At 36.5% G+C, this 24,087-nt stretch overlaps 2 protein-coding genes across 5 annotated transcripts; both read right to left on the reverse strand.

Moving 5' to 3' along the window:
* Positions 1-250: 250 nt before the first annotated feature.
* On the reverse strand, positions 251-20,554 carry CLASP (CLIP-associated protein). Of its 2 annotated transcripts, XM_022051493.2 has the most exons (21): positions 19,811-20,552; positions 19,017-19,172; positions 18,874-18,936; positions 18,060-18,128; positions 17,633-17,798; positions 17,299-17,460; positions 16,892-16,989; positions 15,210-15,284; positions 15,061-15,129; positions 14,856-14,941; positions 14,657-14,774; positions 14,291-14,389; positions 13,851-14,205; positions 11,920-13,694; positions 11,645-11,746; positions 10,820-10,924; positions 10,621-10,695; positions 10,472-10,540; positions 10,285-10,353; positions 9,379-9,480; positions 251-681 (listed from the first exon to the last, which is right to left on the reverse strand). In XM_022051493.2, the coding sequence occupies exons 1-21, from the start codon at positions 20,141-20,143 to the stop codon at positions 520-522; spliced, it is 4,308 nt and encodes a 1,435-aa protein (XP_021907185.2). In that variant the 5' UTR covers positions 20,144-20,552; the 3' UTR covers positions 251-519. The 2 variants fall into 2 exon arrangements, with proteins under 2 accessions (XP_021907185.2, XP_088072066.1); XM_088215940.1 differs by lacking the exons at positions 251-681; positions 9,379-9,480; positions 10,285-10,353; positions 10,472-10,540 and having other exon boundaries at positions 10,621-10,720; positions 19,811-20,554.
* A 1,504-nt stretch (positions 20,555-22,058) lies between these two features.
* LOC110821838 (DNA-directed RNA polymerases II, IV and V subunit 8B-like) lies at positions 22,059-23,810 on the reverse strand. 3 transcript variants are annotated; one of them, XM_088214665.1, is made up of 5 exons: positions 23,681-23,810; positions 23,350-23,430; positions 22,637-22,794; positions 22,417-22,511; positions 22,059-22,326 (listed from the first exon to the last, which is right to left on the reverse strand). In XM_088214665.1, the coding sequence occupies exons 2-5, from the start codon at positions 23,405-23,407 to the stop codon at positions 22,215-22,217; spliced, it is 423 nt and encodes a 140-aa protein (XP_088070791.1). In that variant the 5' UTR covers positions 23,408-23,430; positions 23,681-23,810; the 3' UTR covers positions 22,059-22,214. The 3 variants fall into 3 exon arrangements, with proteins under 3 accessions (XP_088070791.1, XP_088070792.1, XP_021907482.2); XM_088214666.1 differs by lacking the exon at positions 23,681-23,810 and adding an exon at positions 23,532-23,589; XM_022051790.2 differs by lacking the exon at positions 23,681-23,810 and having other exon boundaries at positions 23,350-23,621.
* Positions 23,811-24,087: the final 277 nt, after the last annotated feature.

Raw genomic sequence — 24,087 nt, forward strand, 5'->3', positions numbered from 1 at the left:
AGCAGAAAAGTGCAGAAAATGCAATACGCAAAGTATCTTGTTTTGTGGTCAGACAACACTTTCAAGAATGCAAATGAAGTGACCCGGGCAGAGTAGCCCTCTTCACGCAATCTTATTAGGGCATGGATTCATATCTTGCAAAAGGCGGTTTCCACCCTCATTAAAAAAAAAAAACATAGCCAATGAAGTCTCGTACAGCTAATTCATGGATAATTATAGGAATTTAAATCCTGCTTGTACGCAACTGGCATTTATCCCAAAACCATATTTCTTTCTCAATATAATAGACAGGAGCTAAATACATAGCAATTCTACAACAGGGGCACAAAAGTCCACTTACATACTCGTTCTCTACTGAGCACACTCTTCCTCCAAACCAAGCAAGTGTTAAAAAATGGAACTAGAAACATATAAAAATACAGAAAAGCCACCCTCAAAATGCATTCACACATATACAAAATACACAACAATGAATAAGCCAACACCCAAAACCCACAGTTTGCTCAGAAAGAGAACTAGCTAACCATGGTTAGCATCTATAGGGGTACCTGTCCTCGCCTGTGAGATCCGATTAGCATAAATTGTAACCAGTCGTAACTGTGTGCTATTGAGACCCTCCAAGTATGGCAAAAATGACTTCCCCAGCATGATATAGATATCAACCAAGCAGAAAACAACAGTCTGCAAATCCAGTGCCAACATGCAATCAAATAACCAGACCATATATAAGATAGAAAATTAAAATAAATCATAACTGTCATACTCCAGACTCAAGCACGACCCAATGATTTGAGTTTTTACATTGAACTCAATAATTACAGTTTTCTCTAAAGATACAGTTGAATCAAAAAGAGTCCAAATAAAATTATCACTTGATTTTCTCAAATACTGTTTATAACAGTTTCAAAACAAAAGTCTAATGACCTAATAACTTTTCTGACTCAAATCATCGACTCTAAAAACTCAGGTTTAAATTATTAGTAACCTGAGCCTTTATATTGACCTTCATTATCAAATTCTTTTATGATGTGGAATTGGTTTAGGTACACAGGATTCAACATTTTAGAGGCGTTATAGAAAAACAATATCGATTAACTGAATGAAATATATACCATAACAGTGACGAAACAATTAACTCTACAACACATCATAGCAAAAAAAAAAAAATCTTGAACAGATCACTGGTCATGGCATCACCCCAACCCCCCAAGCAATAGAATCATGAGTTCTCCAATGATGCAATGTTGACGGAATGAAAAATGCGAGATTAAAACCCTGGGTTTCAGAAAAAATCACTATAGGAACTAATTCAAAAATAAACATAAAAAATCTCTATAGAATATGGGATGTGACTCCAATTTATCAACTGTTCAGCAGACGGTTGAAATTTGGAATTAAGGAATAAATTCTTCCCGTTTTCTTGGTAACCTAACAGATACAAGATCAAAGAGAGATAATAAGCGAACCCAAATCATCAATGAAAAGGAGAATGCATGCACAAAAATTCTCTCTAGTTCTTACTAATCCTACCCCCTTCCCTCCCCATATCCCCTTTAAATAAAAGGAGGCAGGAAAGGGGTAATGGGGTACGATGTACATCTTAAAGAGATGGCAAAATTCTTGAGTTTGATATGTCCTGTTCTCCAATGTAATCTTCCTGAGTCTCTGGAATGTCTCCGGCATAAAAGGAATGTAGGGACTTGCTATTGGTTGCTAGTGCTGACTATTAGTAGATTACAAGAGTCGATAGGATCTCTTTCTCACGTGCTTCAAGCTGGCAAAGCTGACTAGTTAGAAAAAAGCAGAAGACTGGTAAAGGAGTATGGCAGAACTACCAAAAACTGCCCAAGTGGTTTGGTGCTGTCATTGCTCCGTCCGTGATGAGTCCTCAGAGTACTTCCTACCAGTGAAGTTTTTGCTGTTTGGTTCTTTTCCTTTTTTTCCACAAAAAATTTAACTATTGTCCGAAGTAATAATTTAGCATGGTGTTTCCAAGTGAATTCTAAACCCGTAGACCCCTGGTCTAAATTTGTGATGCTCAAAACTCACACAGTGGGGACCAGAGTGAAGGAGTTTATTTACCTTACTGCAATTTTCTTCTCTCTTTGGTTACAGAGAATTAGAAAGAAAATATTTTCATATTCCAATTTTGCCTTTGGATTCAGGATGAAGCAAACATGTGAGCCCATGTACTTAAGCAACAACAATTAAACATTTGGTGAACAGTTGATGGACCTAAGGGTTACACTAAGATAGTTAGTAAACGTCAAAATCCCATGCCTACTTTGAAACCTTGAATCCTACGCAGAATTTTCCTCAAAATCTCAAAGCTGCATTACCTTTCTGATTGGAAAAACATTCCAAATGGAACAAAAACCCAAAAAGATAGAGACTCACATTCCACCTAATTGAAAAATATCAGGTTGGAGACAATTCTAATGCACTACTAGTATATCATGCAAGCCCTCCCAAAACCACAAACCACTGAACTATCAAAGAATTGAAAACTAAAAAATACAGTTCCAAATCCTAGCCGATAGAACTGGAAACTCTAAAATTCTATGCTCCATTTGGTCCATGAAATTATTTTTTATTTCATTTCTAAACTCAAATGTCTTTATACACAAAAACATGTGCAGCAGTTGAAAACAAAAAGAAGATTTAGGAAGTAATAGTGAAAAAGTAACATGAGTTTAAGAAGAATAAAAAAGCTGTTTTAAATATTTTCTAAAGAACTGTTTTGAACATCTGAAGCATCATATAAGCACGTATCAATATATATACACATATATACATACATGCAAATTTAGAAAATAAAGAGAAAAATGTTACTTGAACACAAGTGTACAAAAAGGATTGAGAGAATCTGCACGGACGTGGGCCATGAATCTCTGTACGGTTACCTGTTTTCTCCTAGCTCATGCCCCATGGCAAGTGGCGAGGTCATAGTGCTTTCTCCGACCAGAAAATTTCTGGTCATAGAAAGCAAGATTCTTGACGCCAGTTTCGCGGGGAAGAAAGAGAAAGGCATCTGGATGAGTGAAAATGGGAGAAGATTTAGGTCGACCATCACATTCTGAGAGGACGAGGTCAAGTAACTACCGGGTGCTCTGCAGGAGTTTTACTGGACGGAAAAAGAGAACTTCCAGGGGCAGAATACGGCAAGTAGCAACCACAAACTTTGGGTGACCATGGGAAGCAAAAAACAGGATAAGTTCTTGGTTATTACAGAGAAGAAGCGAGAGGAAGCTAGATTGAATTTCATCCTGGAAGGTGCACAGGCCAGAGGGTGGTGAAGGATGATAGAGGCATTTGTTCAAAATGGTGGGAAGGAAGTTCAGGGTGTTTGTACAACAAAAGGTGCTGAAACTGGGCCCCCAAAGAACATAGTGTTGATGTGGCTTGGTTACGGTGATATTTTGTGTATATCTAGAGAAATATTTTAGGGGAAAGACCCAGAAACTGTCTATATAAAGATTTACGTACTCTCATTTTATCATAATGGAAAATTTTTTTCCCGGTCTTACCCATATATGTAGGCATACTTGCCAAGCTACGTTAAATTTTGTGTCTTTTCTTATTTTTATTCTATTTTATTGTGATTGTATACATATTGTGGATTTATTTTTCTAACATGTAGCATTGCTAGATGGTGGTGCACAACACAACTCCTAGTACGCTAAGATGCCCAGGTTGTAAAGTGGAGCTGATCGAGAGGCTGGAGGTTAGGGGAGAGATGAATTTTGTTGAAATGGTGAAAGAGGGGAAGAGAGAGGGGAACTGGATGGGGAAGAAGAGACCTGATTGCAAGATGGTTCAGTGAAATTTAAATTTTACCAAAACGCAAGGAAGATGTGTTGTTTTGGGGAAGTTAGGGCCCTGAATGGACCTCTGCTTAATGAGCCCAATAAGAAGGGGGAAGGTTGGTAAAAAGTTGAAATTTAGTTGGGCCATAAAAGGAAAATGGATCAAACAATGCGAGATTGGGCCCCTTGTGCTAATGGAGACCTGTGACCAACAAGGACAAAAATCCGAACTAGGTAAGGGAAGAAGGTGAAGAACCATGTATGGTGCAAGACGGGGGTGACAAATTCTGGCAGTGAAGAAGGCAACAGAGAAAGGAGGAATCTGGTAGAATGGAGAGGAAGAAGAAAGGAAAGATGAAATGATGTTGGAAGTAGAAGAAGGGCAAGCAGTGCATGGACTCACCAAGAAGGCTGGCAGGACCTTTCTTTTACCATTGGCAGTGACTTCAGCAATGAGGATTGATGTCGACGGAGAGTCTAGAGCAGGTAGATAATTGTGGTGCAAGAGGTTGTGTTGGTTGCGGAGGATGTGAATCCCCGATCAGGGGAGATCTGAGTGAAGAAGACAATTCTAGATTGGTCCAACAAAACATACAGTGGATCAGTAAAATGTTTGAGGTCAATTTAGAAAGACTCGATGAACAAGATATGATACTTTTTAGGGAGATTGAAAAAATAAAAAGGGAGAAGGTGAATGGGGCTGGTCAAAACCTTCAGATAAGAGCACACAGGGGGTAGACAAGACTAGAGAATTGAAGAAGCTGCAGTAAACCCTCAACTACGATAATCTAAGGGGTAGAAGAAGGAAGAAGGGATGATCTTAAATATACTCAATGTTATAAATATCATCTCTTAGAATTTAGACGAATCAATGATCGTAATAAGTACATTTGACAAGAGATTGTATGATAAGATGGAAACCTAAGGTTATTTGCCTTAAGAAAATTAAAATGAGCTTCATATTGACTGACATGGCCTACGACCTTTGGAAGGTCAGGGAGATAGGATGGAAGGAGCTTCCTGCTAATTGGGCTAATGGTGGGATTCTTTTCTTATAGAATGATGGAGTTCTTAGTTGTACAGAGTTTTTGATTGAAAACTACTTTACTCATGTTTATTTAAAGATAGAAAGAATAGGTGGAAGTGAGTGTCTATTGGGGTATATGGAAAAGGTGAAGGAAGAAAGAGGGGCAATCGTGGAAGGACTTGGATGAATGTAAAAGAAATGGAAATCTCCCATAGATTATAGGAGGTTGCTTAATATGGTCCTGTACAAACAGAATAGATCAGGCGAACACTTCTCCAGAATTTGTGCTGATGAGTTCCAAGAGACCTTAGATAGGTTACAACCATTGGATATAAGGCTATATATTAATTTCAGAATTGATAGATTCTTTGTGCCATCTATATATCAATTTCATATATAGGAGTTATGCCAAAAAATTTTGTAGTGTACTATTCTGATCACTTCCCCATATCTTTAGGCTCTGATGGGATAAAATGGGGACTCTCTCCCTTCAGATTTAAAGATAAATGGTCCAAAGTTCATTGGTGGAATAGGGTGAGGGTGGAAGGAAATGCTAGCTACAGGGTGGATAGGAACTTAGGGGTGGTTAAAGCTGAAATTAAGAAGTGATGTAAGGAATTGGAAGGAGAAGCGATACTCACTCAGTCCTTAATCCAGGACCTTGAGGAACTTCACCATATAAAAGGAGAGAGAGGTTTGTCCACTAAAAAATTTGGCTTGGGTAGGATCTATTGGGCTTTAGTTAGCAAACAGAATGCAAATGGAAGAAATCTCACGAAGATAAAAACTGCAAACTAGATGGATCCAGAAGGAAGACAGAAATATGAGATTCTTTCACTTTATGCCTAATCATCACAGGAAAATCAATTATATGGAGGAGTTAGATAATGATGGCCATGTGGTGAAGGGGAATGAGAACTTAAGGAAATGAGTAGAATCTTTTTTCAGCAAGTTATACTCTGAGGATTTTGTTGGAAGGTTTAAGTTGGATGGCCTTACTTTTATGTCCTTGGATGAACAAAGCTGTAATCTCTTGAAAAGGATTTTCCTAAGGAGGAGATTTTAGAGAGTCTTATGCAATCCACGAAGGAGAAAGCTCCGGAACCTAATGGTTTTAGCACGAGTTTCCCACCAAAAGCTTTGACATGTAATTAAAGACGATATTATCAAACTATTTAATGAGTTTCATGAGTTTAAGTCCTTCGTAAAATGTTCAAACTCTACCTTTTTGGTGCTTATTCTAAGGTGGAGAGGAAGATAAGTATCAAGGATTTCAAATCTATTAGTTTAATAGAGATTGTTTATAAGGAGAATGACTAAAGTGATGTTGAGGGTGGTGGGTAAGTGTCAAAATACTTTTATGAGGGGAAAATAGATCTTCGCTGCAGCCTATTTGTAAATGAGACCATGGATGAAATGCAACACAAGAATATAGGAGGGTGCTCTTTGCAAGCTTGATATGGAGAAAATCTATATTTATGTGAATGGGAACTTCCTTAATTACATATTGAAGCAATTGGGTTTTGGTGACAAATAATGCAAATGGATTAGCTCAAGCATCTCAATAACCTTTATCGCTCTTATGGTTAATAAGGGGGTCCATCATCTTTTTTCAGAGGTACCAAAGATCTCAGGCAAGGTGATCCCCTGTCCCTTCTACTAACTATTTTGGAAAAAAAAAGTGAGTGTATTATTAATATGGCACTAAGAGGTTGCAAATGGATTAGCTCAAGCATCTCAACAACCTTTCTTGCTCTTATGGTTAATAGGGGTCCATCTTCGTTTTCCAGATGTACCAAAAATCTCAGGTAAGGTTATCCCCTATCCCCTATCCCTTCCTCTATTCAATATTATTATAGGAGTACTTCTAAAAAAAATAAAATATGTGAGTGTATTATTAATATGGGGACTTAGGGGTTGCCAATCTATGTACCTTAAATCCTTCATAGACTGTGAAGAATGACCCAATAACAAAATATCAGCAACCATCTGCTCTTAAGTAGATCAAACTCATTCACATCATTCACCCTATTAAAAGCCCTTTTGTTCCTTTCCTACCACACTGTCCAAAAGATAGTAAGCAGCATTAAGTCCACTTGTTTCCTTTGTCTCTTGATGCCCCTCCACGCTCAAATTTCATCTCTCATCGATCCTACCATCACCAACTGATACGTCCCACAAAACATAGTGTAAAGTTTGTACACCACCAGACACCAGAACAATACATAGTCACAGTTCTCCTCAGCCCTCCTGCACATATAACAAGCATTCACCAAAATCTCACCCCGTCTCCTCAGCTTGTAACTTGTTGAGATACATTCCCTACTAGTCTTCCGCATGAAAAACAATATACAAAAGGGGCTCTTACCTTCCAAATTTATTTGTCCAGGAATCTAACATCATTGTCATCATGCTTGAATAACTACATGTAGAAAGACTTAACCGTGAATGACCTATTCTTAATAAGGCTCCAGTGAGGGCTATCATTACTAACATCCAATGTCACGAGAGAAAGACTACTTAACAGTTTCTTATATTGACATAATGTCTTTGGAGGCTAGAGAGCTTGAGATATTTAAAGGGTTAATAGTGGGGCGATAGTGAGCATCTAGTGGAGGTAACTCATTAATGTTTTACTGATGATACTTAACTTTTCTCCAGACCGAATGAGAGGGCTTTACTTTAACTTCAGATGTATTCTACTAAGCTTTCGCAGTATCTAGTCTCAACATGAACACTTCCAAGTTGAATTTGTAAGACTAGGTGATAAGGGACACCAACAAATTATCTAGAATTATTGGATGCAAGAGCATGAACTTATCGAGCAAATATTTGGGGTTCATGGGTGACAAATACAAGAATGTTGTGACTTGGGACCTTGTGGTGGCGAGGTTCGATCAGCAGTTGGCTGGATGAAAGAGAAACTTTTTATCTAAAAGGAAGATGGGGAAGGGAGGAGGAGATTTGCTCTTACCAAGAGCACTATGGCCAATATTTCCATTTATTATATGTTCTTATTAACGATCTTTATGAATGTGACCAAGAAATTAAATCAATTCAATATTGACTCTTATGGAGAGACACTAAAAAAAGAAGAAAATATCATCGAGTGCCTTGAGATGAACTCAAAAAGTCTATAGATTTAATATCTATAGTGGAGGCTACTATGGCTCCTTGGGGAAAAATGGTTTTAGAGATTGATGAATGAAATTGGTAGTCTGTGGTGAAAGGTGATTGAGGCGAAATTTGGTACTATGGACAAAGGCTGGTAGACTAGGCTTTTGTCTAGACCCCATGATAACAGAATGCAGAAAATAATCTGTATGAGTAGGAGAAATTTCTAGGATTCTATCAGCTGGAGAGTCAGTACCAGGCACAAGGTCAGTTTATGGCATGAGTCCTAATTGGAGGTTGGCACACTCAGATAATAGTTATCCCAGATTTATCCTATTGCTCGGTACAAGAATATCTCAATTCAAGAGTCCTACCATAGCACTATGGGGAAGGAAGAGTGGTCTATGGAGATCATGTGAAATTGCAACAACTAAGAAGTTAAGAATATGAGGATTTATTCTTTGCCCTTGCTAGGGTTAGAATTGATGGGACGATAGACCAACCACAATGAAGGCTCAATGCTAGAGGAATATTTTCTGTTAGATCCTTCTATAATCACTTGACTAAAAGAAAGGTCAAGCATACAGATTTTCCGTTCAGGCAAGTATAGAAGGTTAACACTCCATCTAGAGTTGCCTTCTTTGCTAGGAAGACAGGTAAAGTTTGCATTTCAATTCTGGACAAACTGATTAGGAAAGACAGGATTTTGGTCCTTCTGCGTTGTCCATTTGATGCAAACTGTGGACCCTTATTTATAGCCTCTTGGATATTAACTGGGTGATGGCTAATTTGGTAAGGGATGAAATTTGGGCGTGGAAAGGAATCAACAGTGTGAAGAAGCAAAATAACCTCATCCTTTTTGCCACATTTTAGGTTGGATGGAAAGAGAAGAGCGTGAGAACTTTTGAGGACATGTAATCTAATTTTGATAGGTTAACAATAAATGGTTCCAGTCTTCTTATTATGAGTCATCCTTTTACTATTTGGAGGATCTTAGAGATCTTATTAACCATTTTGATTGATATGTATATATCTTTGTAAATGGATTTGCAACCCTTGATGCTTGTGAATGAATCATATCATACTACTTTTATTTCAAAAAGTAATAGCAAATTTAAAAGATAAAAACTATAAAATATTTTATTAAGGGAGTACTAATCTTTTGCATTTCTTGAACCATGAAAATGAGCAGAACAAAATGCCATCCAGACCCAAAAAATAAGGAAATTTATTCAGAAGAACAAAATCACTGGCATCCTTCCTGACAGCAAATTCTAACTATTTGTTGTTCCATTTTTACAGAAACAGTTTTCTCATCTGGCAAAGATCCACGAGATGAGCCGAAAGGTTTTTGAGAGTAGAAGGATTTTTATCCTGCAAATGGGCGAAAAGTATACAAATCTCACATGCCAAGGAAAAAATAATTATTACCTTCCGAACATCTGCACTCTGGTTTCCAAAAGCTTCAAAAAGAGCAGGCAAAAATGATGGCAACTGGGTCATTAGTTCATCCTGAGATAGCCGGCTGACAAGCTGAAAAGAAAATAAAGAATATGAGCAATATAGCCACTGATAATGAAAGCACAAATCTACTCAAATTTGAAGCATGATATTCTGAATATTTTGCCCACGGAATGTAGCAAGCATGAAAATAATGGATACTAGTCAAAGTCAGAGAATTTCAACTCTCCCAAAAGGTAATGACACCTATCTAGGAATATAGGCAACCTTCACTTGAAATGAGCAACCCTCATGCCACAATGTGCTGTTTCCGTCCAATACCTTCCTTCTCTCTTCGCCTCTTTATCTCTAAACTCCATTCTTTCCTTTTATTCACTACATTGCATAATCTAAACCCCATTTTAAAGCCAAAAGATAGAAACTTCATGCACATAAAATCTTTCTAGGATTTCTTCATAGAAATTTTTGTTTTGCCTAGGGAATAGATGATCACAGATAAAATGATCGGGCAAGATGCACTTGGAAGCATGAATGAATTAGCTTGATCCCCTCAAAAAGAGAAATGCTTACTTGATATCGCTCAAGTTTATTACGAACTTAGGGTTCACTTAAAAAAAAGCCCATAATCCACAGAAAAAATAATGTTCTCCAAAAATAAGATATTACTCAATTAAAGAACTTCACAATTTACAGGACTTGCATATTTACAGTACTCTAAAAATAATACTAATATGAAACTAATTCCAAGGTGAACAAATTGTAATGCACATTGACCTCTATCTGACACAGTGCATCAACATACAATATAAGCCTGGATAACCGGACAGAATATATGACATTAACTCCTCATTATCCCATGTCAAAAGGGGAAGGTACCTTTGTTAAACAGTTTATGCAAGTAACAAGAGTTTTCTCATCTTCAGTGACCAACAGGGGAGCAATAACCTGCAAAATTAGTCATAATAGGATCACTGGCCATAACCACAGACCTCTGAGTAAAAGAAGGGGAAAAAAGCCAAACATTTTGTGTCTGCATTAAAGAGAGGAAGATCTCAGGACATACACTCAAACATCTGAATGGATCATACTGAGACAAAATAATAGTCAAACAATGCTCGGCTTCATTTGATACCTGGATACGGAGTGCAAAATGAGATGATTTGAACCATGCGAGAAAATACCGAACAAAATAAATTAATAGAAGTAAATTACTTTTGGAACGATATCTTTTGTAACGTGAAGCAACTTCTCAATTACTATCTCAATAGAATCTTCCATGGCATCTTTCTGGAATCGCCAAACATAACAGTAACTGGATTTGTCAACAGCATATCATAGAAAAAAATTTAAAAAAGAAAACCACACCAGGACATTGTCCCCCAAATAATCATATAAAGAAAACATCATATACCTGGTTTTTGAGTATTTCGATAATCAATGAAATAACAAGTTCCCGAATGGACAAATCAGTATCATCCAGTACTTCAAGTACAACTGTCAAAATCTGATTGAAGTACTGCAGATATGAAATGGAGGTAACATTAGCATAGTCGAAAGCAAACAAAATTATAGCAGAGCAGTATTTTATGATATTTGGCAGAGAACATAAATATTGACGCTTTATTTTTAAGGAACCTATCAGGAGGCAAATTTTTCATCTCCAAGGAAAACCACTTCAACGATAAAACAAAAAGAATCAAGTACCAATTTATCTCAACGGAAGAGAATTTGGCATAATAAAGGACAACAACCCACCTTCCTGGCTGTGTAAAGGACACCAACTGGAGGAAGGTAACAAGGTATATATGTCTATGAGTTCAACATACACACCAAAACCATTCATATTGATATGTAGTCTATCAAAATTTTGTCTGTAAATTAGCTGTCAGATATGGTCAAATCAATAGATGGAGATTTTATGGCATGCAAAAATAGCAAACCCCATCTCTTGAGTTATATTCTAAGACACCCACGCACAGAAAATAACAGAATGCAAAATGAAGAGGGAAAATCAATTCCCTTCTAATTGAAAATAAATTAAGTCCACTATAAAGAACCAAAAAGGAAAAAGATGCTTATCCGAATGTTTGAATATATACAAGTAGACTAGAGCCTAAAAGTTCTCTTCATCCTACAAGAGGAAAAAGTTAATTATCCTACCCACCTATCCCTCATAAAGTTGTATCTGTACATATAGACAAGGAAAATGAATCTAGAATGAGAAAACTGATAATACCTTGTTCCAGATTGAATGATCATTAGCCACAGAAGCTTCAATTAATTGCTGAAGCGCACCACGTTTGTTTGCAGTAGGGCTTTCATCACTCCCATTGCCAATCTACAAAATGTGAAGCATAAATATTTGGCACATATATTTATCTCAGACAATATTTGTCACATATGTTTTGCCAAACACTAAGACTTGAGGAAGTAAACAAATACATTCAACTAGATTAATTGCACCAATTAATTACTATCAAAATAAAGGAAGACTAGAATTACAAAAATTACCACGTGAAGGATTTGAGGAATGCTTGGGCCACTTTCTGGGATAGAGTTAACCTTGATGGGGGAAAGATTATGATCATTAAGACCCAAGTCATGTGGCAATTCATTCTCTTGTCCATTCCCAAGGAGGTTAGAGCTCTTTAGACCATTGATGTCGAGGCGTGGAGTAGACAAACCCTCCAACTTTAAGGCAGTGTCAAAATTTTCTGTACGACCAGCATGGGATGCCATATTCTGACCTGTTGAACTAAGTAAGTATGTCAAATCCTTTCCTTTTGACACATCAGCATTAGAACCAGTCTCAAGATTCTGATACGCATTCTCCAGGGTATCGTCAGAAAGTGCTTGACCAGTACCACATGTGATTAGACTTGATTCATGAGTGGAACCCCACTTTCTGCCACCATCACTATCAACAGAACCAGCAGAATACCTTCCAAAGAAATTACTCTTTTTGGATGCACCGACAAATCCTTCTTCGGAAGATGTTCCAACAACATCAAATGGGTCAAAAGAGGACTTCAGTCGCTGTCTCTCTTTCTTGTTCTGCAAGTAGTTCATTAAGTCCACTTCAATGCGAGGAGTATATTGTTTAAGGGCCCGTCTCAAGGAATTCTGTTCTTCGACAGATAAACTAAGAATGAAATTAAGGACACCTGTTGAATCAAAGTGAGAGTAGACAGATATGATACATGTAATAGCTGCTTCCTTCAGTTTGGTATTCTTATCATGAGCTAATGGCGTCAACTTAGCAAGCCATAGCTTCAAGATGCCGCTGTTACCATAGCCTTCAGTATTCATTGAATGCTTATTAAAAGAACTAATTGCAAATTCAATCACAGCCAATTTGGCCTTTGGTGATCTCTGTTCATCTAATGAACGGAGCAAAGCGGGTAACAGAGAATCTGTACTATAAGTTTTGCTAATAATTTCCAAGGTTGTTGAGCAAGGTTGTCTAACTAACTCTTTTGGATCAATTAACCGGGAGAATACATGGGGCAGAATCCTTTCCATATAACTCTCAAAGGGCTTTCGGCATGATGGTATAATATCTGCCAGTGTAGATAGAGCTGCTTGTGCAACTTTATGGTGGGGATCATCCAAGTGCTGAAAAAACAACTTCATGACCTTCTCAAAGTTCTGCATTACTTCTTGAACACCTTTTGGGCCTTGCTGCAACAAAGATCGAAGATAATTAAAAGCAGCAACCCTGGCAGACCAGTCAGAACTTGGACTGAGTCCCTCACTTAGAGCATCGTGAAGAGATGTTGGACCATCAACATAATTTGACATTTCCCCTAGAGATAGCTGGCTATCGTCAAAACTCCTCCTCCTGCCTGCAGACATTCGTCCTGCAGCATGCTTTCTCAAAAGAGGTCTCTGAAAATTGGGAACATAACTGTTGTGTGAATCCCTCAAGTTTAGATCTCTATAAGGTGTGTCCAAATACTGTCTATCGACGTGGGTATTCATAAAACGCCTAGCCTCTCTGGTGTCATTATTCTCCTCAACCAAACCTCTTTCTTGTCTTTCAGATACTCTCTTAGCTGAAAAAGTAGGCTGAGAGTCCATTGCTGCATTATTGCGAGAAGATAGTTTACTAGAATCTTTTGAAGCTTGAATTTGAGTAATGATATCAGACAAAATCAGCCCACCATTGCGGTTAACACTTTTACTAACACTAGAGGCAGTTGATTCAGCCATTAAAGAGCTTAGATTATTTGAAGCTGGAACTGCAGCAGGGAAAGGGGGATCACGAGATGATGGAGGGTCAACTCCTGCACTAGGGGCCAATTAAAAGAAATTTAGCCGCTCATAGCTAACTTAAAATGCAACTCATTTGTCATTAGCAGATTATCCTAACAGCATCAGTGAATGACTTCAGACTCTAAGCAGATGAAGAAAAATATTCAGTATTAAAAGTGACACAATACCTAGATCCAAGCTAGTTGATCGAAGAGCTGAAGGATTCTGTTTCTCAGATATATCCAAACCTCTAAGCATGCTTTCGATTGCAGTAACCTTCTGCTTACTAGCATGCAACACACTTTCCAGACTACGTTCAGAACTTTTACTAAGGGACTTGGCCTGTGACAGAAGCAACCCAGAAGAAAGAGATGTCCCTGAGGGTAAGCTTGAACTTCTATCCATTGCAACTATAGCAGAAGTCCCATATCCAGGGAGGTTAGAGGAGGCAGATGTCTGGTTGAAAGACAGCTGTGAGCTTCTATCACGAAGGGAAGGAGAAGCATGTCGCCTATGCATACTCCCATCTTCTTCATTTATAATCTGTCAAGGGAAGAAAGAAAAACTAAAGATGACTTTGATCTTAATGGTGTATATATAGACATCTCATATAGATGAAGGAGAATACCCTTTGAATAACAGTGTCGAAGGATGAAAATAAGCGCCGTGAACGTTCTGGCCACGTTTTTGCAAACATTCTATAGCATGTTCTTGCAGTTGAACGTACCTGTTAATTGATAGCTTAACTTCTTAACAGAACCTTTAGTAACAAAATATCAGGGGAAAAGGAATGATTTTGCAATTCACTTTTTGCAATTACCAGCTCATTGAATATTTGAAGCATATAATAGATTAAATTTTTTTTTAAAAAAAAGAACAGAAAAAATGAATGGACGTGAAACAGAAAACAATAATAAAAGTGGGAATCCAGATAGCACGAAAATATGACAAGAACATATACCAAAACAATTGAAAGAAATTACAACATCAATACCTCACTCATTGCATCTGCAACACAACACTTAATCAGGTCTTCGTATAGGTCAGCAGATCTCTGTATTTCTGGTGCGTCTGCCCAATGCTCAAGTATCAATAACGCATATTCACAACATCTGCAAAGCAATGGATAATATAAATTGCCTCTAATGGAACCAGAAGAAACAGCACAATAAAGCACGAAAAGGCTGCAAGACCTGGCACGGAGCACGGCACTTCGGTCATTCTTTGCACAATCAGCTATACGGGGAAGCACGCGGGATACTTTGCAGTTACGCAACATCTGGAAGTACAAAAAGATTAAGTAAAAGAGCATGCAAAGAGGAAAAATAAAAGATAGAACATAATTGAAAAGAAATGAAAAAGGTAATTAGTACATAGGAATAAAAAGGGAAAAATTACCGTTTTTATGCAGTTATCAGCAGACTCTGCAATTACAAGTACAGTAATCACAACCAGCTTGAAAAGGACCTGATTATCATATCAGAGAATTAATAGAAAACATCATGCATGTTATGATTATGATAGTTAGAATAGCAGGTTGAACTTACGGGAATGAACATCTCAGCACACGCCTCGAAATCACCCAAAAGCTCCTTTGATAAAAAGGATAAAAGATGACAAGCCTAGGAACAAAACAAATAAACAAACAAGCTTAGCAATAACAGTATTCATAACTGGGGAGAAAAGAAATAGACAAGAGCCTTTGACATTGCTCCCACCAAATATGTTGGCCCTTCAGCAGTAACATTAACTATACTACCAATTCAGAATTCTGATAATAATGTAAAATGTAGCAGGAACAGCCCTTGGCCAGTTTTTTCCTGTAGAAAACTTGTCTTCTAGGACAAAATTAAACCATGCAAGCTTCTAAAGCTTGATGTGAAAAATTTCTATGTTATACAATATTCAGTGGGTTTCACCATTTTGCGCCTAGAGTTGGAGACTATGAAAAGGGGGAAAAAGAACAGTTGGTAAGCCTTGGGAACAAAAACTAGATTAATTAACTGGGGAAAAAAAAGGTGAGAAACAACAATATACATATCAAGAAGAATTCAAAGGCTACAGAAATAACAGGCAAGTGCCTTTGATGTTGATTGCATCATGTTTACTGCCTTCTCAACAGTCGAATCATTATCCTGGCCCTCCAAAATTCCCAGCACAACATAAAACGTAGAAGGAATGACACTCACAATTTTAACAAGTAATCTTAGTCAGTTAGTGTAGCTAGCTTGGATAAAAACCAGAGGTAGTCTAGCTTCTCAAGTGTGAGAAACACAGCTACAAATACCCTTCATCAGGTTGATGTTTTAAGTTTGCCCCTTTTTTGGGTCTTAAGGATAAACAAGAGAACTTAGGAATGGCAAAAGAGCCTAATAACAGCGAACTCATTGTTATCAATAGAAAAGAATTCTGGGTTGTAAACAAAAAGGTCCCTTCAACACAACTCCAAGTACACTGACTGTTCAATAGTAAAATGTTTACCATCCTCCCAGTCAAAAGTAGCATGCATGCACATTGAGACCTACTCAGACAGATTGAGAATCAGATGGAAAAACTTAAAAAAAAAAAATTGTGAAATATATATTAATATTGGCACCAAAAGGGTGTCTGCCCATGTACAAAAAATTTACAATGCAATTAGAGTGTCAGCAAAGTTCCCTAAATCTTTCATAAAATGAAGAGGATGACTAAGTCAGATGGAAAGATTACACGATCCCAGATTTCAATATTTTTTCAAGAGTGAAATCCCGAATACTGCAAATTAACTCAATTTAAAGATAAAAGAGCTTTTTAAAAAAATAAGACAAATGAGCATTTCATGGTTTAAACTTGAAAAAGCCATTTTCCTCGTGGAAAGAAGCATAGGTGATTTGACAATTTGTTTTTCCAAAAAGTTCTAAAGATGAATCCTCTAGAAATATAATCAAGATTACAACACAGGGATGGTCTTTTATTTACCAATTATAATACCTTTTAGCTCATGTTAATTTAAGTTTATATGGATAACCTCATACGTAAATATCCAGCTAAATGTTCAAGAAACGCAGCAAATATTTTGATCACAAGCTAACTATTTATGAAAGTAAAGAAATTTTCTTATATTGATTACAAGCTAAATATTCATATCTCGTAAAGATCACTTAGACAATATATCCTATGAATATAAACACTGTTGGAAACACTTCAGTAATCTTCTTGAAAATAAAAGGAGAAAGCAATAGCTAAACACCTGCTTCACAATGCTAGATCTTCGGTCAGACAACTGCGTGCTTAGTGGACCAACAAGTTGTTTCAGAAGTCCCCGGAAAGAAGGGTAGTCAGCGGCACCTGATAAGAATTGTTTGTTTTTTGTTTTGAAATAAAATAAGAATATTTTTCGACCATATATATGGGTATTTCTTCCTCAAATTACCAATAAATAAATAGAATTAAAAAAAGAAGAAAAAAAGAAACATTCTCCTGCAATTGAATGGTACCATGAATTCTGTTTTTTTTTTTTTTTTTTTTTTTTTTAAATAATGAATTGTACCATGAATGAACATCCTTTAATTGTTGCAAACACATATCCTGACAACTATGGAGGTAAAAGAAAAAACCAGGAGAGAAGAGGCAAGAGATGATACGGCAAGTACGAACCTCCTGAAACAAGGCCCTCAACTCTCTGCATGGCCGCAATGCGAATTGGCCAGTCCTTTTCGGGTACAAGGGTCGATGCAATTTTTTCAATTTCTCTTACTAGTTCCTTTTCCGAGTAGACTTTAACTGGCTCAATGGGTTTTTCTGTCACATCACCTTCACCTAAAGAGGACAAAATAATCATGAAATTAAACATCAAATGTTTTAAAAATTGATGAAGTCTTTGACCCAGGATCTGAAAATATGAAGACAATTTTGGAAAGACATTTTTAAAAAGTCAGTAACAGTAGCAAAATGTTTCAATATCCACAAAACTCAAAAAACAGACACTAACCTCCAAAAAGAGAAGTCTCCCTAGTGGAAGTCTTGGCCTTTGGACTACTTCTCTTGGGGTTTGTGCTTACAGACTTTATCTCTCCAATGGCAAAATTACCAGCAAGTCCATCAGATGATCGAACCTGTGGTTCAATCTTCTCTAGCCTAGCATTAATTTCTTTAACCTGCAGTCATGTACTCACTTAAAAAAGAGAAATAGCTTTACATTTATATCCCTATTTCTTTCAGTAAGCAGTATAATCACAGTGATCATTAAGAAAAACTTCAATTGCATAGTGCACAACATGAAATCAAGCAGACAAAAAAGATAAAGAGTGCCCAACAATGAGCTGATGAGGGATGATCATCCATGATAAATTTGCACATCCAAGAAAGTATAAAAAATGAAATTGCAAATTGACGTGAAAATAATATCAGATAACCACCATATATGCAGGAAGATGATGGCGCTGAAGTTCATCGCGGAACTGAGACCCTCCCTGCGCATACATCTCCTGAAAATGAAGAATATTATTAGAGCTCCATACACAATTCAAAAACACGAAACTGCAACTGGACTAGTCATCAAAATAGCACTGAGTGGACTGGACGTTCACAAATAGCAGAGTACTAGACTGTTTCGGCCGGAATAACATCCAGTAAACCTTCCAAAACAAAACACTAATACCAAATCATTTAAGAATGAATCTGCAAAAACTAGAAACTTACATGAACATTCAAAGGTTTCTTTCTTTCCCTAGTGATATAGATGTCAGAAAGGTCCAAGAAATCAATGGTTTAAAAGCATGCTTAGAGTAATTTACAAGAGACCACTAAAACCAATATTCCAAAAAATTGCAAACTCAATTCATGCCATGATACCAAATTTACCACTAACATGGTTATACATATTAACATATTTCTCAATTCACTTTCTAATTCACATTTCAACTAATCCACTGCCTCTATCATAAAAGGGAATTTGGACGTGAGAGAAAGCCAAGCTTCCACTCATGAAATCAAGATGTCCCTATAAAGGCCAGAAGTTTAGAAGTTGCTCTGTCGATCTTCCTAGGAATTACCTATTAACTTTTAGCTCAAAAGGCTCATATATTTGAATATTCAAAAAAGTAGATGAATTTAGCAATAACTATATTAGAAGATGGAATTAAGAGTACACTAATTTAAGTTCAGTGGGGGATACAGCTAAACTTTTATAATGAACGAATCAAGGATAACCATGCCCCTTGTTATACTAACCTCAATGCACAATGTAGCTGCTTCCCTGACAGCTTGATTTGAGTCACTCAACATCTGTAAAATCTGAAATCAAAGAAATTTTAGAAAGTTACTCCCACTTTCTTTCGTTGCTTATTCTTGTATAAAATCATGAATGATCATACAGGAGGAAGAATAGCCCGCTGGAGGGGAAGCTCAGTAGATGCAAAAAGACCGATTGCTGATGTCACAGTGCGCGCAAACTCTTCACGGACTCTCCAGCTTTTGTGCATCCAAGCATAGGAACCTGCTCTTTCAACCACAATTGTAGGTGAAGAAACCTGCAGCACAAGAATCATTATTTTAAGCAATTGCTGTATCTGTTACTTTCTTTATTCATAACTTCTTCCACCCAAAAGAACCAAGGTCTTTAAGTCTGTGACTCAACCCTGATTTATTTAGCATTTAAGAACTTCATAAGGTCCTTAGATTTATGCTAAACAAAGCAAGAAAAGTGAAATCGTGAAGGAAATGAAACGGCCTTATATTATATCCACAGTGCAACCGTTCACAGGAGCAGATAGGTTAAATTCACAACTAAATAAACAAAAAAAGGGTTGCACACAAACTCATTTTCCAATTCGTACTTCAGTCATTACCGGACATAAAAGCTGGAAATAAGATATAGCATTTAAAACAGATTCCACGACATAACTTGTCAAATCCGCGTTTCTAGATTATTGCCGCATTTAACACCAATACAAGCATCAACGAGTATATTTAACTTAGGATCCAGGCAAACACATCTACGAACAGACTCAACAAATTCGAAATCAATCAACAACTTGAAAGAAACAAACATAGTCAGACATAAGCTACGTATTCTAATGTGCGAACGCACAAAGCACGCAGCCACACAGCCATAAGTACCGCTGACATTCAAAGCATGAGAAGAAGGAAGAATTCTAGAGAATGCAACCTCCATAAGAGTGAGCAAGAGGCGCCTGGCAGCATCCCTGACAGGTTGTTTGGCGTCTCCTAAGCGCTCGACAACGGCAGGAAATAGAGCGTTGAAGTGCAACTTAAGGTGCTCCCCTGAGAGCACGGCGGCGGAGGCGAGGGCCTGGAGACCGCCCGCAGAGACTCTGAAGTTATTATCCTTGAGGAGATCCATGCAACAATCCACCAGCGACGTCACCTCGGCCGGACTCAGACTCTTCCTAGAAGCTTCGAGTAGTTCGTGCAGTCGCTCCACCGCAGCCATCCGCTCCTTCGTGTCCTTTGCTCGGGCCTGTTCCAGAGCTTCCTCCATCGCGCCACTCCTCGGACTCCGATCTGGCGCCGCCTGACTCAGATCTACACAATTCTACCACACTGGGCCAATATGTAAGATATGTATAGGTGTTTTGTCAGTTCTTTCTGCGTGTGTGTGTGTGTGTGTGTGTGTGTGTGTGTGTGTGTGTGTGTACAGAGAGATGGATGGATAAACAGAAAATATGAGTAAAGATATCAAGTGAACAGAGAGAGATACAGTCGACAGAGATTTAGCGGAGAAATGCCGCTTAAGTTAGCCGACCGAGAGAGAGAGAGACAGTGAGTGAGATAAAAGAGGGAGAGAGTAAAGGCGACTGGACTTGACGGAGAAGATGATGGAAGCATATGGTTGAGGGGTAGTTAGGGGAATAGCCCAGGGTTTGATTTTAAATTTACAGAGGATTGCCACTGAGTGTCGGATGCAGTTAAGTTAACAGTGTGATATGGGGGGACGCGATCGGGTTGACCCGGTTTCTGATTGGATAGTTTCTTATCGCTGGTTGGGTGGTTGTGGTGGCCCAGGCCCCAAAGAAAGAGAGAGAGAAAATTGTGGCTTCAGGACATTGGGTCTCAGTACCTGGGACAATTTTATGGAAGCTGCTGTGCTATCATCAGTCATTATTGGAAATTAATATTTGAAAATTGCCTAAAAATATTTGTAAAACCAAAATTATGGCCTTTATTTTTTTTTTTAATACATCATGATTCTATTTGTGTGAATCTTTCTTTTATGCAATAATCAAAATTTGGATCCTTATCTTAAACTTGTATATAAATATTTATATTTTTTTATATTTAACATTTAGGTACAATTTCTACAATAATATATATGTCATAAATTTTGTATATTTATCATAAGAAGATAGATTTTTATTATTTTAATAAATATTTAAATAAAAATACAAATGTGGGTATTGCTACCAAATTAAGTACTAACCCATTCTATTACTTAACATATATTTATGAATGCATTTATCGTAATTAAAATATTTTGTATTTTTTGATTATGATAAATATTTAGTAAATTAATTAATATTTTTTAATATGCCACTAGTTGGTAACAATTCATATTCATAGCATAATTATACAAAATAATTAAAATTTTAAATAATTTATTTTTGAATCATAATAAAATATCATGTTATATTGTGAATCAATTTTTTAAAAAAATATTAATTATGTCTATAAATAAAATAGTCTTGCTGATATTAAGTTGGAGCTGATTAGCTGCAGTGAATATATACATACATGTATAAAATGTTAATTATAATTTAATTAACATTTTTAGGTTAGTTGACGGGTCAATTAATTAATTACAAAAATGTTAGTTAATGAAAGGTTTAATTAAAGGGGGGAGGGATAAAAGGGTAAGTTAATGACAGAGCCAACGCAACAACTTCTTTTGGACATAACTCCCAAGCAAAAAGCTGACTGATTGGGAGGAGAAAAGGTATCTTCTCCTTTGTTTTTTCTTAATGAATTAACAACAAAATTAATCAATAATTAATTGAGTATTATGAGTACTTTACAGGTTGGCTTATTAGGTTTTGGCACCATCACTACCATAAACTATGGCCTTGTGCAATAATAATTTATTGGAATAATTACCACAATCGTAATCAATGCGTATTTAGGATTTTTTTTTCTTTCCAAAATTATGATTAGGAAAACTTAATTTTATTTGCATCATACCCGTATATATCACAATCTAAAACTGAAATTTCAATTTAAAACGTTATATTTTATTATTTCATGTAAGAATATATATTTAAAAAATAAAAAAAAAAATTATAAATTTGGAAAGTAAAAATTGGTTTGTTTTAAACATCCCCTTGCTGAATTTCGACAAGACTGCCTGTTGAATTATTTATGTATCATGTCACAAAGCCAGGGGATGGTTGTAAACGGAGTAATAATAATATTAATAAGTTTCTCATATAATAATAATAATAACTTGTTGATACAGCAACAGTTCCATAGAGTTGGCCCATTGAGGAGAAATAGTAAATTGGGCTTATTAAATTATCAAATTCAGTGTTTAAGTCAAGCAGGCCCACCTACTAGAAAATCTAAAGCTTCCTCATGCAGAGAAACAAGTTTTGGTCCAAATGAAAATCAGTCACATAGGAGGGATTTCCCTGCAGCACCATTAGGAGCCCACCAAATGACATGTATATCTCCCTATACCCATAAAAACAATCTCATTAGTTCAAATACCATCATCATTTACAGTACATATATATATATATATGTATATAAACGCACACTTACGTTTTAAGATTTTCTCCGGAACCCCTCTCAGAAATCTTGTATAGTTTTCCATACATGATGTACTCAAATTTGTCAGCAATGGAACCTCGACCATCCTGGATTCGACATAAAATGATATATATGCAGAGAGAGATAGAGAGAGAGAGCTGTGTGATACAATGGCTTACGAACCATATATATGAAATATATATAAAGAAGATTAGGAATAAACAAAAAATACCAGATTATGGTAATTAACAGCAGTACTTCCATCCTCGTTAAGTGATGGAGTAAGTAAAACCACATAATTAGACTTCTCTTTAATTGGATACACTTCGGTGTTCACATCGAGTTGCATGTACAAATCCAACTTCTCGCTTCTTGCTTCAATTCGAGATACTGCACGAATTACAAAAGAGGTTTTAATAATAGATTAAGAGTAAATTAATTAATTACTATTCAATTAAACAGTTAATGCGTCCATTTTTTGTAACTTCAAGTCAGAATGGTGGCTCATACATGTATTATCGTTTTAAAAGTATATTATAATTAGTGTTGTGAATATTCAATCGTGTTGGTCTTTCTTAATTACTATCTTAATTAGTATTTCTTAAATACTTTATTAATGAGATATAACAAATACGCCCTACATGAATTATACACATAAATTTCTTTGTGGATTATTCAACTTTACATATATTATCGTTTAGAAGATATATTATAATTGGTATTGTGAATATTTGATTTTACACTTACCACGTCCGTTGTTAGTATTTTTTTAATTACTATCTTAATTAGTTTTTCTTAATTTTTTATTAAATACGCTATACTCATATTATACACAGCCCACGACAAAAATTCCTCTACGGATTAAATCGATTCTCTCAAACAACGATACTTACGAATGATTAGATATAATAATTGGTGATTAGCATAATTGAAAGAGATACATACCTTTGTCAAACTTTTTGCCATCTGGGTTGATGTTATCAACGAAGAAAGTGTCCTGCATCTCCACTGCTAAACTTAATAAACCTAATGGAAAACCCAAAAAGAAGAGAAAAGAAATCAACTGACAAAGAACCATGAATTTCTATACATTAATTCATGTTCATGTGAGATAGCACATCGCATACGAGAGGTGCAGAAAACAGTTTGGTCTCCTTCGATTATATTTATCTACATTTTAAAACCACTTTCCCTAAAAATTATATGTGTATCGATAGATATAGACGTATTATTGCTACAGATTAAATAATGAACAGAAAATGAAGAGAGAGATTACCGAGGTGAGGATATTTTGTGCGCGATTACCGCTCGCGGTGCTGGAGGAAGTGACGAAATGCAAATGAGGGTTTCAGTGATTATTTATGGGGAAGAAGAAAGGGTGAATTGGACCGAGCCATAATAATTACATGTACATATATTTAATGGAATTAATTATTATACCTGATTAAGAGATATCTTAGGAGATATATGTATAAATCTTCAACTTTTGGATAATAGTTATCTACAGATTCGTATAACATTCGTCAAACTCAACACGAACGCTGCCCTATCTCAAACTGCTGGGTCGGGTTTTAGGGGATATTGCTACCGATTCATTGCGTGTGTGTGTGTGTATGTATATATATATATGTGTGTGTGTGTGTTACTCTGATGGCTCTTTGTATGCGTGTATATATATATGCA

The sequence above is a fragment of the Carica papaya genome, chromosome 3 (genome assembly GCF_054855325.1).
Source record: "Carica papaya isolate Zhongbai chromosome 3, ASM5485532v1, whole genome shotgun sequence".
NCBI classification, from domain to species: Eukaryota; Viridiplantae; Streptophyta; class Magnoliopsida; order Brassicales; family Caricaceae; genus Carica; species Carica papaya.

What these genes read in the sequence shown, in the direction of transcription:
- CLASP (XM_022051493.2), bottom strand. Translation starts at nt 20,143, where the DNA reads ATGGAGGAAGCTCTGGAACAGGCCCGAGCAAAGGACACGAAGGAGCGG. An exon ending in ATCAACTAGCTTGGATCTAG is followed by an intron (nt 13,695 to 13,850) that starts GTATTGTGTCAC and finishes CCCCTAGTGCAG; the next exon opens with GAGTTGACCCTCCATCATCT. An exon ending in ATCCATTCAGATGTTTGAGT is followed by an intron (nt 10,354 to 10,471) that starts GTATGTCCTGAG and finishes CTAATTTTGCAG; the next exon opens with GTTATTGCTCCCCTGTTGGT.
- LOC110821838 (XM_022051790.2), bottom strand. Translation starts at nt 23,482, where the DNA reads ATGGTTCTTTGTCAGTTGATTTCTTTTCTCTTCTTTTTGGGTTTTCCA. An exon ending in TGGCAAAAAGTTTGACAAAG is followed by an intron (nt 22,795 to 23,349) that starts GTATGTATCTCT and finishes TAATTCGTGCAG; the next exon opens with TATCTCGAATTGAAGCAAGA. An exon ending in TCCGGAGAAAATCTTAAAAC is followed by an intron (nt 22,327 to 22,416) that starts GTAAGTGTGCGT and finishes TTATGGGTATAG; the next exon opens with GGAGATATACATGTCATTTG.